Source organism: Sus scrofa, chromosome 2 (genome assembly GCF_054392235.1).
Source record: "Sus scrofa isolate SSC_HxYL_T2T_F1_AM1 chromosome 2, Sscrofa_HxYL_maternal_Yorkshire_Landrace_v2.0, whole genome shotgun sequence".
NCBI classification, from domain to species: domain Eukaryota; kingdom Metazoa; phylum Chordata; class Mammalia; order Artiodactyla; family Suidae; genus Sus; species Sus scrofa.
Window position 1 is genome coordinate 97,519,587 of NC_139384.1, and position 12,703 is coordinate 97,532,289.

The 12,703-nt window shown below is 33.5% G+C and overlaps 1 protein-coding gene across 5 annotated transcripts in view; it reads right to left on the reverse strand.

Annotated features, from left to right (window-relative positions):
- AP3B1 (adaptor related protein complex 3 subunit beta 1) overlaps positions 1–12,703 on the reverse strand; it is a 267,807-nt gene that overhangs the window by 178,786 nt on the left and 76,318 nt on the right. For all 5 annotated transcript variants that reach the window (XR_014834747.1, XR_014834745.1, XR_014834746.1 and 2 more), the window contains 2 exon segments: positions 10,826–10,892; positions 444–626 (listed from right to left, as the gene is read on the reverse strand). Coding sequence is in view for 2 of the 5 variants with exons in the window: in XM_021076471.2 (XP_020932130.2) it covers positions 444–626; positions 10,826–10,892 (250 nt within the window). In the remaining 3 variants the exon portion in view is untranslated.

Here is a 12,703-nt window from a genome sequence, read left to right on the forward strand (position 1 = left end):
AATAATTTACCTGCAAAGGTAAGAAATTATCTTAGATATAAATTCACATATGTTAGAATCACATTACCTACTTTTCAAGTGGGTATCTGCTTGGGACTCAAAGGTGTGAAAGTAATTAATAACACACAAAAAAAAGTCCATGATTTGGCAATGTTACTGCAAATACTGTATCATGCTGCTGCTCCTAACAAGGGCCTCTTGCCAGGCACCATACTAAAAGTCTATACAGTATGCCACTAAATATGCATCAATCACTGCCAAAACAATGAACAATTATCCATGAATTCATACTGGTTTCCTACTTTCCAAAAGAACATGAAAAAAATCAGTCCCCCTTAAACATGCAGATTGCTGTATATTTTCACTCATTTTTTTTTACACATTTTTAAAAGCTCATCCATATTCTTAGTATACTTTATAAGTGTAAGATATGCAACACTTACCTCTTTCCAAGGACTGACAAACTGTGTACGAGCATATCGAGTTAGCATGTGGATTATGACAACCTGCCCCCACTCTTCTACATCAACTAGTAAATTACATAGCTTGCGGTAATTCTTGTGAATGAGATCTATTCTATCCGGACATACTTCTTCAAAAGCCATCACAACACTGCCAGCTACCAGCTAGAAAAGAAAGAAATAGTAACTCATTAAAAAAATGTTTTCCTCCCATCAAGGGTCCTATTCAGGCATTACAGAGGTGCAATCAGTGTTATGTAAATCAATATGTAAAGTATACAGTCATTTGATCAATAAAATGATTATTCATGTTTGAATTACAAATTCTGAAGAGTGATTCATTCCCTCAAAGAATAATTTTGATAAATGTTAACATGTCTGAAAAACTAATACTTTTCTAGAGTGTTAGAAGTGTATTAGAAATTATGTTTTACTTCATCAGGTTAAATTTCAGTAAATTGTTCATATATGGATTAGACCTATTAATTATGCACAGTTTTCATTTTTAAAGCTTACCTAAATTCTAATCTAAAGATTCATTATTGAGTATGATAACAAGGACCCTATCGTGTTAGCTTAAAATGAGAATGACAACAGTTCTACAACAAACTTATCTTAAAACAAGTAAGGAACTCATAAATGTTGCTGGTACATAAGCACTTTCAAATCTTACAAATTTTAATCTGTTCATTTTTACCAATGTAATTTATTTACAAGGAAAACACGCTGGCTAAAGTTTTAGTACATTATTATTACTTATATAATAACATGTATAAGTTGAAATAATATATTACCAACAAAAGGCAGCTTTTCTCCAAGACCAGTTAATGAAACATAAATGCTGTTTTTGGAATTATGTTTTTGCAAAGTGGTGAAATTAATATTTCTTTGGTATAAAGATACAAACTAAGCAGAATATATAATACACAAACACATCTATATATGCACCACTGAAATGTCTGCAGTTAGCCAACAATATAATACAGTTTTGAAAAAATAAATTAATTTCATATTCTTTCTGAACACAAGGGATCTTCATTTTAGTATCTAAAATTTCCCCAATGACTTAAAATAAGCAATTAAATAGAAATATAACTTACTGAAATGGTACTTTTTGAAAAATATTAGATACAATGATATTCATATTTTTAGTGTTTGTCCCTCTACTTGGCTGACATTTAGTTTATTAATATGCAACCAACAATACAATTGAAAGAAAACAGCTCAGAATATAGACTTGCTATTATGCTAAACAAGTTTCCAGTCCTGTGGGGATTTTATGAATTACCAATCACTATAAACGTGAAGCTGCATTTATTGACTCCAGCCCTGCCCAAGTACTGGTGCCTGCTGGTCCCAGCATGTATGCACCTCAATCGAAAAAGCAAAGAATTGATTATTTGTGTGAACTAAATAAAAATGTATTATATGTATAATTTTCTGTTTGCTATTGATATGGAAAGGAAGTTATGTTTCTGTTTTCAACTCCACATTTTGATGTCTTCTGTACAAATCATTCTTCAGAAAATTATATTCTGTGATAATCATATTTCTAAAAGGTCAGAATTATTGTCATTTAAAAAATCTCTTAGAACAACTAAGTTTACGACATTAAACTGTAGAATAATATGGTATTTGTGAAATACATTCATATTATATATATTTCATATATATGTCAATCTTATATTAGTTAAAATTTGTATTTTCAATTGGTAAGGCTGATAAAGTACAAAAATAAATAATACCACTTAGAATAAAATAATCTATGAAACTGAAATGTGAATTCAATGAAAGTTTCAATTTGAGGAACGATATACACTATATAAAGTCAAGTTATTTTGCTTAAACTTAGAGATTCTTTTCTTCAAATATGTTTAGATACCAAAAAATTAAAAGGAAAATCAGCCCGAATGTGGTATTAAATTTATTAAAACAAGAGTTAGATACAAAAGAGTTCTAAAATATTAACAAATAACATGAAAATGGAAAAAATAACTACTTAAGTACAAATGAATTTTAAGGAAACACAGAAATAATTAGGAAGAATGTAAATAAAAGAACCTTCACCAAATAAAACTGACCATTTTAGATATTTCATTGTGTGGGTTTAAGAACTGACCATAGGCTAAACACTGCCAGAAGAACTGCTAATTTTGGTCTATTAAATGTTCAATATTCTATAAAACTTCCAGAATTAAAATAAAATGATCTACTTAGATTTGAAAACCAAAAATATTGGTTTCCCCAAAACAGACAGTTAATTTCCATCTCACTGTGTCAATAGTAGCTTTTTATATAAGAGGAAAAATAAATCACTCCAACAAAACTAGCAATGAGCTCATCAAATTCAAATGCAGTTTTCCATTTATGTATTTTTTATATTAAAGCAATAAACATGCTTCATTTATCTTCCCTTGGTTGCCATGTTTTTCTGTGCTGTTGCTATGAACTTCAGCCATTAGCTGTGCTCCAAGGTAAACTACATGAACCATCAACAAAAGTGACACTCCATCTATGGAGTTCATATTTTCTCCAGATTATCTATGCTAGTTGACAAGCTGGTAATGAAAAAAATCACACTAAGCAAATGGTTCCTCTAATAACAATAAATTTTCTATAAAATTATGAAGGGTACAAAACGTTTCCTTGCATCTATTTTGTCATGAATTCTAATTAACGTTGCAAAAACCTGAGAGTGCTGGGTCATCACAAGAAGTGCATCAAGGTTTGATTGATAATATGGTATAAGTTGGCCAATGCTGCCAAGATTTTCTTCTCTTAAATTAATGGCCATCCAACCTGCTCCTAATCATACAGCCCAAATGATATTCCCCTTCTTATTTCAATTTTCTTGAGGCATGGAAAATGGGAAAGATCAGTCATTTATCTTCTAATAGCTGGATAATAGATCTATCACAATAAAACATCTGCACAAATTCAGAGGTGTGTTTTTTGCCTACAACAGTGAAGCTTTTACCAACATTAAATCAATAACTTAGAAAATGGTGTCTTACCCCCACAGTTTAGCTATGAACTCCCAATATATTCATTAAACATCATTTTGTAGCTAAATTAAGGAGAAGAAACTTTGTCATCAAAAAAAATATAAATAAACAACTCAGGTTTTCAGTAGGCACTGACCTATTTGTTTTCCTAGGGAACTGTTTTCTACTAGGAAGTTAAATATTACAAAAAGATTTCTTTAAAATTAACCTGAAAGGAATAGGAAATAAAATACCACCCTGCTTTTGAGGTGGTATAAATAAAAGTAAGAAGATGCATTGCAAAGCTTAAGTTGCTCAACAAATATACATTTCTACAACCTAAAGAAAAATAAGAGAAAACGTTATACATTTTAAAAAGGAGTTTACACCTGAATGTTAGGAAAGGTTTTCAGTAAAAAAGAAAAGTATTTAGGCTATGTTAAATAGATAAAATATGAGGAAAATGGAAAATCTAGGAATAAACAATGAAGAAATTAAAAAACTTACAACAACTGACCAGGTATAATCAAGTATAAATGAAATGTTTCCTTTTAATTTCATGGACACTGTAAGTTTCTATTTTACCTTTTAAAATTTACAGATACCTTCAGATAACAGTTATCTAAGTAACTCCTAAATGTTCTTCCAGGTATATTAACATAAGTATAGTGACATGTTTTTGGGAAAGGATTATTTATATGGCAAATATTGGTCTTTTCTCAAATAAAAGGGAAAAACAATTCTATTATATTTTAATATACCTTATATACTTTCAATTTCAACCTTTCCTTAAAATGAGAATTATATTATTAATTTTCTTTGAGATTTCAATAGCAAGAAAATCATTCTTTAGGCTAAAAAAAGCAACAGAAGGTATATCTCAAAATCAATAGAGGCCAAATGAAGAAAAGTTTTTAAATATGTTAACTCCTTGCAAATTTATTTTTATCAGCCAGCAATTGCAATGTCATCATCACCATCAAGATCTCAAGATACTCCTGCTGACAGCCAATAAATTCCTTTTAAAAATGGGGAAATGAATTAGACTTGGTTCATTTAATTAGGAAATTCTTAAACAAAAATGACTTAGGATTCTTATTGATTTTAAATGTCAATGCTAACATTATTATTTCAGGGAAGGGAAAAAAAACATACCTGCATCCCTTTAATATATATGACTAGAAAAAGCGATAATGAAGATAAATACATAAATATCTACATATATATCAGAATATTTTTAACCTTTCTACAACAAATTACAGCCATATAAAGAAAAAAATCATCAGAAAACATTCATAAAAATAATTAATTTAAATACTGGGTAGACAAGTTAATGGTACCTAGGGAAATCAGAATCTCTTAACCCGAATTCAGAAAAAGTAAAAAAAAAGAAAATCTAAGCTTTAAGCATAACTAAAAAAGAGAGAATCTCCAAACTTCAAATTATGTATGAGTAGAAAAATAAGTCCTAAATCCCGGAGAGTTTTGTATCATGTGTATATCACAAAACTTCACAAAGATCTATGTCAGTCTGAAAACACTGCCACAGTCAAGGCACAGAGGAGTTGGTAGTGGGCATAAAAGGGAACTAAAATCAAGAGCAGAAAGAGAGAACCCTAAGTGTGAAAATACTAAAAAATGATTCCTGGGAGATCATAGCAGATTACAGGGAAGAGCCTTCAAAGGAGGAGATAAGATTCAATAAGGTTATCTTAAGAAGGCAAAGTTTCAAAAAGAAAACAAGTTAAAAAAGAGGTGGATGAAAAGGAGCACCTTAAAAACTGTAAAAGTGAAAGAAAACAGAAATGAGAAGAGGAAATTTAGGACCTACAAGAAAAAACAAATAAAAGTAATCTCAGGATATACACCCCTTCCAATCTATGTCCTCCCCAAAATAAGCCATCTAATTAAAAAATCATACTTTGCTATTCTGACAGGCAAAATACCCTCAAATTCAACACATCAACCCTATGCAAAGAAATGTAAAGATGTAAGGAAATCTATAAGTAATGGAAACAGAAAACGAAAATTCAACTGATAAATATTACCCACCAAAAAAATCAGTGATGAAGCAAAAGAAAACTGTAACACAACACCTCAAAACTGAAGTAAGTACTCTCAAAGAAGCATTTCAAGATCAGAAAAATGAACATGGGGAGTTCCCGTCGTGGCGCAGTGGTTAACGAATCCGACTAGGAACCATGAGGTTGCGGGTTCGGTCCCTGCCCTTGCTCAGTGGGTTAACGATCCGGCGTTGCCGTGAGCTGTGGTGTAGGTTGCAGATGCGGCTCGGATCCTGCGTTGCTGTGGCTCTGGCGTAGGCCGGTGGCTACAGCTCCGATTGGACCCCTAGCCTGGGAACCTCCATATGCCGCGGGAGCGGCCCAAGAAATAGCAAAAAAAAAGACAAAAAAAAAAAAAAAGAAAGAAAGAAAAATGAACATGAATCAAAAAAGGAAAAACAGAGAACAGATATGAACAAAAGTCATCAGGAAGAAACAAAAATTGACTGAAACCAAAAAAGGAAATTGAGAGGGAAAAAAATAACTAGGCATAGTGTTCCCACTGTGGTACACTGGGCTAATGGTGCAGCATTGCTATAGCTGTGGCTTAGGTCTCAGCTGCAGCTCAGATTCAATCTCTGGCCCAGGAACTTCCGTATGCTGCAGGTATAGCCAAAAAAGAAAAAAAAAAAAGGCATCATGATTAAATCGCAAGGTGCTCCTGGCAGAAAAGAGTTGAATAAAAATTTAGGAAGGGACATTAAAGAAAAGCACAGAAAGAATCAAGAGAACAAAAATGAAATAAAGACGTGAAAAAATGGAGTTGATGTCGTGGTTCAGAGGTAACAAACCAGACCAACATCCATGAGGATGGGAGTTTGATCCCTGGCCTTGCTCAGTGGGTTAAGGATCCAGCACTGCCATGAGCTGTGGTGTAGGTTGTAGATGCAGCTCGGATCTTGCATTGCTGTGGCTGTGGGGCAGGCTGGCAACTGAAGCTCCAATTCGACCTCTAGCCTGGGAACTACCATATGCCATGCGTGTGGCTCTAAACAGACAAAAAAAAAGAAGTGAAAACGTTTAGAGAGACAGTGATTGAAATATAAGACAGGCAAAGAAGATCCAACTTAGGGAAAATTGAAATCCCTGAAGAACAAAAAGTAACAACTGAACATAATTAATATTTAAAAATTAATCTTAAACAACAACACTTGCCAGAAATAATAATAAGTTCTAAATCTTTATTTTGAAAATCTTCACTGGGTACCAAGAAAAGAACTGATCTATATCAACTAACCCTGAAGACACTGGGTAAAACTATTATATTTCAAAGATAAAGAGAAAATCCTCAGGGTCAGCATCTTACTTTAACACAGACACATTATAGGCATTTCCTTTAAATGGAAACAAGGCAAGGATGCCCACCATCTTCACTACTATAGAACACTGGGCTAAAGTTATAAACCAAAATAATGCAACAAGAGAAATTAGAGCCATAGGTATTAGAGAAAAAGGAAGTAAAATTATCTTTATTTGCAAATGATGACTTATTTTCTAGACCAGATCAAAAGAAGAATGAAAGATAAAACTAAATCAAACAACAAAAGAATTCAGTAAAGAAGCAGGAAATAAAATAACCATACATAAATTCAGTAGCTTTCTTACCTATTAATATAACAAGTTCAACAATACAATAGTAAAGCAATTTCAATTTATAACAGCATTCAAAGCAATACTGATGATAAATATAAATTTAAACCAATATTTATTAACTCAATTAGTAGTCCTCATCTCACTCCTCTCCACAGAGTACAAGCCAGCAATTCTGAAACAATACTTTATCTGCATTCTGGGACTGAGTAAATCAGCAAATATGCTGTGGATAGTAAGAGTCATTTTTTTTATGTTGGAGTAGGAAGTTAAAAATACGAAAAGGTAGGACAATGTAAGGAACCTTGTGCTGCTGCTCTGGAATTAGAGAATTCAGTATAAAGTACTGCTGTTTTATGTCAATAAAAAAATAGATATAGGAGTTCCTGTGGTGGCTCAGAAGGTTAAGAACCTGACAAGTATCCCTGAGGATGCAGGTTCGATCCCAGGCCTCACTTAGTGGGTTAAGGAACCGGCATTGCTGTGACTGTGGCATAGGTTGGCAGCTGCAGCTCCAATTCAACTCCTAGTTGCTGCAGGTGCGGCCATAAAAAAGCAAAAAAAAAAAAAAAAAGAAAGAAAAATAGAGCCCTTTTTTTTAAATAAACATATACTATATAACACTTCAGGGGAAAAGAGTGCTGCATAAATGATAGACAGCTAAAGCTCTGAAAAAAAAAAAAAAAATCTACCTATGAACACTGAGCATGACACACACCACCAGGGAAGCAAAACAATGAAAATAACAGTAATACCTAATTACCATCACAAAGAATATTAAAAAAACTACGCCTCACAATCATTCAACAAATGTTAAACATCTACCATGAACAAGTACAAGTATTTTTTTCTACTGTGTTTTGCAAATAAATGATCAGAACCCAATAACAGAGATTCTAAATTTACAAACAAATTATATTCTTTACATTCCAAATGGTATCTTATCACCCCCTTTTTATGGTGTCAGGCACTGTACTAAGGATTTTATATACAATAACTCTTTTAACATGAACAAAACCTTTATACACTGGAAATTATCAGTCCTACAATTTCAGTTTTAGAATTTGAAACTTATGAAGGCTTAATACACACTGCTGAGTGGCAGAACTTCAGATACAAATCCAATTCTGTCTAATTCCAAAGACGGTAGTTTTCACTTTTGACATGTTATATTTTGTTTGGGAAGACATGCACATGTTACACATGGAAATTTCATTTCTAGGCTATGTAACCAATTTATTTTAGTTTATTATGTAGCAGAAATCATGGCAAACTATATTAAAATACAAGGATCTATTTCTCATAGATCTTACTGTTCTCTACAGTACTTGGCAAATATCTTCAACACAGAAGAAACTAAATGTTTTTTATTATTACTAAAACCAAATTAACCACAATATCAATATTACTGATTTCATATCTAATGCTAGGAGATAAGCTGCCATACAGAAGACAAAAAGGCATAAAATTTTCTTTTCTCTGTCTTCATTATGCCAACCACTATAGAAAAAAATGAAGATTTCTGCAACATTATAGATGAAAATAAATTTGCTGAATGGCCCAGTCTCCAGGTATAGTCTTAGGTACAATAACAGTATTTGCAAAAAGAAATTAAAGGAATTAACATTTACAATACAACATATTTAATTTTAAAAAAATCAATAAAGGAGGAATAAGGAACAAAAGACTTAAGACAGAAAAACAATAAAATGTCAGCTATAAATTCAATTATATCAATTAGTAACAATAAATGTCGGAGTTCCTGTCGTGGCTCAGCAGTTAATTAATCTGGCTAGCATCCATGAGGATGCAGGTTTGATCCCTTGCCTCGCTAAGTGGGTTAAGGATCCAGTGTTGCCATGAGCTGTGGTGTAGGTTGCATACTTGGCTCGCATCTTGCATGGCTGTGGCTGTGGCATATGCCAGCGGCTACAGCTCTGATTTGACCCCTAGCCTGGGAACCTCCATATGCCATAGGGGCAGCCCTAAAAAGCAAAATAAAATAAAATAAAATAAAATAAAATAAAATAAAATAATGCCAATGGATTAAATCTAATTGAAAGGCACAGGTTGTCAGACTAGATTAAAAAACAAGACCCAAATACATACTATCTATAGGAGACACACTTAGATTAAAAAATGCCAATAGGTTGAGAGTCAAAGAAAGGAAAAGTTATATCATGTATAAAGCAATTATATAAGAAAGTTGTTAAATAGGACAAAATAGAATTTTTAAAAAATTGTTACTAGAGATTGAAACACTTTATAATGACAAAGATAAAAACAATTATATAAACACATGAACCAAATATCAGAGCTCCTAACTATATGAAATACACACAGACAGAACTGAACAAAGAAATAAAGAGACAGCTCTTCAGTAATAGCAGACCTCAGTACTTCCACTTTCAACAATGGACAGAGCCACAAGACAGAAGACCAACAAAGAAATAGAAGATTTGAGCAATACTATAAAACAATTTGACTAAAAGACATCTACAGAACACTATACCCAAAAAGACAGATATCCTGGTCTATCTCCATATAGACCATACGCTAAGCCATATATCAATAGCTACATGAGTCTAGTGGCTACTGTACAGATAGCTGCTGTATATACTGATATACATGCACCTTGGTGGTATCATCCCGAGATAAATAGAATCCTTTTCCTCACTGGTTTTGAGCCATAGAGGTGGGTGCAGAAGGTTCCATCAAAGACATCATTACCCCAGCTACTCCAGAGGTCTGCTCACAGACCCCATGCCTCATCATTATTCCTAGATCTCATTATCACATCGCTACACACAAAGAAAGGGAGTGGAATAGGGAGAAGGAAGAGTTATGTACATTTCCCAGTAAGATCATGCTACCCACTTAATGAAAAAGTGTTATACATATGAAAATGTTTTAGTATTTAAGAAAAAAAAACACATTTATAATACTAAAACACACTCTAATTTTTCATTGTCTCTTTAATACTTCCTCTTTTTTTGTCTTTGTAGGGCTGCATCCACAGCATATGGAGGTTCCCAGAGCAGGGGCTGAACTGGAGCCATAGCCGCTGGCCTACACCACAGCCAAAGCCACACCAGATCCAAGCCATGTCTGCAACCTTCACCACAGCTCACAGCAAAGCTGGATAGTTTAACCTGCTGAGCGAAATCCAGGTCCTCATGTTCATTACCACTGAGCCACCATGGAAACTATTCTTTAATACTTAATACTTCCTTTTAAAACAATTATTTCTTCCCAAGTGATTCAGCCTTTAAAAGTCCTAATAAGGAGCTACCTTAGTGCTCAGTGGGTTAAGGATCTGGAATTGTCACTGTTGTGGCTCTGGTTATAGCTGTGGCGCAGGTTCGATACCTAGCCCTGGAGCTTCCCCATGCTGTGGATGTGGGAAAAAAATCCTTATAAATCATTGCTTAAAGTAAAAAAAAAGTTGCCCCAAAAAGCAGACAAAAATTTAGCCAAAAGTTAAAGAAAGGATTTTTTCCTTAACTTGCTCCTCTTCAGACTCTGATGAAGGACACACTAACAAACTAAAATTCCAAATGCAATCCCTCTCCTTAGCTGGATATTTTTATTCTTCAAGGATTTTAATGAGCTGTCCATTAATATTTATACCATTTCAAAATCAATAATAATGTCAAATATACAACAGTAAGATGATCCTATGCAAATAAAGCACAATTTTATTTTGACATAAAAAGATACTACTTACTGTGCTTTTATCCTTCAGAAGTTTTTCAATTATTTCAATTAACATTTCCTTCTGCTCTGGATCAAGGCTAAAACATAAAAAGAAAAAAGTTTAAATTTTTTTCCTTTAATTCTAACTTAAATTAAGCTAATCATTACAAGGATATTTAAAATTTTTTACAGGGGAGAAGGAGAGAAATAATTATGTCAAGACAGAAATAAGGGAGCTCCCGTTGTGGCTCAGTGGGTTATGAACTCGACTAGTACCCATGAGGATGGAGATCTGATTTCTAGTCTCGCTCTCTGGGTTAAGGATCCGGCACTGCTGTGAGCTGTGGTGTAGGTCACAAGCTCGGCTTGGATCCTGAGTTGCTGTGGGTGTGCCATAGGCTGGCAGCTGCAGCTCTGATTCAGTTTCTAGCCTGGGAATTTCCATATGTCATGGGTGTGGCCCTAAAAAGCAAAAAAAAAAAAAAAAAAAAAAAAAAAGACAGAAATAAAAAGAAAACAAATTTAAAATGAGTTAGTTTTTCCCACAAATGTGTCCTAATCTTTCTATCTGAGGTTGCTCATATTAATTAAACCCAGATACCAATACCATTAAGGAAATATTTAAAGAACAAGTCTTCTTCTTAAACAGAAGTTGGAAAACCTTATGAAAGTAATTGCAAGTAGAGGAGTTCCCATCATGGCTCAGCAGTTATTGACTCCGACTAGCATCCACAAGGATGCAGGTTCGATCCCTGGCCTTGCTCAAGATCTGGCGTTGCTGTGAGATATGGTGTAGGTCGCAGATGCGGCTCAGATCCCATGTTGCTGTGGCTGTGGTGTAGGCTGGCGGCTTTAGCTCCGATTGGACCCCTAGCCTGGGAGCCTCCATATGCCTCACGGGTGTGACCCTAAAAAGACAAAAGACAAAAAAAAAAACAAAAAAAACAAAACAGAGTAACTGCAAGTAGATAAACCACAAAATCTTTTTTAAACTGGTGGTGGAGGTGAATAACAGGATAGCAATCACTGAGCTGATAACATAATTATCAAAAAGAAATATAGAGAAGTTCCAAATAAAAATTTTGCACCATTTTAGTTTACTATGGAGACATGCATAATAAAACCTGCCATCTAAAACCAAGAAATATAAACAATGGCTCACATACGTACAGAACTAAGAAATGAATCGGTAGCTCTAAGTACTGAAATACTTATAATAATATAAATTTCTTCCAAGCACAGAATTCAATTGTTCGTTTAACTGGGAAGTTAAACAATGAGCACACAAAGATGAATAAGACGGTCTAGTAAAGACAGTCCCAAACATAATCACACCACATAATGAAGATACGTCCAAGGGATTATGCGGATAAAGAACAAGAACACCAAATGGAGGCAGGAAGGTTGTGGAAAGTTTCTTATAGAAACTGACGTCTCTGATGAATCTTAAACAACTGGACTTAAGAGCTGGAAAAAGTAGGAAATATTCTTAAATAGTGACTAAAGGAAGAACAAGAGACAGAAATGAGATAAAAAAAAAAAAATTTATGTAGAGGACTAAGAGGCAGCACCAAACGACTAGACTGTAAATTTAAGACAAAGAAAACTACAATGGAGCCCAGTGATGGACTTTGAAACAGTTGTAGTGAGCCTGGACATTGATTTTTTTTCTAAGTTAATAACAACAAAGGATAATGACTAAGAAGGATGATACAAATTTGGGTGATAGTTAACCTAAGAAAATGAGTTTTTACTTAAGACAAATTTTATGTAAATTTATGATTAACCACTATAATTATCTAAACATTCACACTTTTTAATTCTTCCAAATTCCAGTTCCAGTCTCCCTTCTCCAAGTCGTATTTACTAACTAATATTTCATTACATCTTTATGAAACTCTACATAATA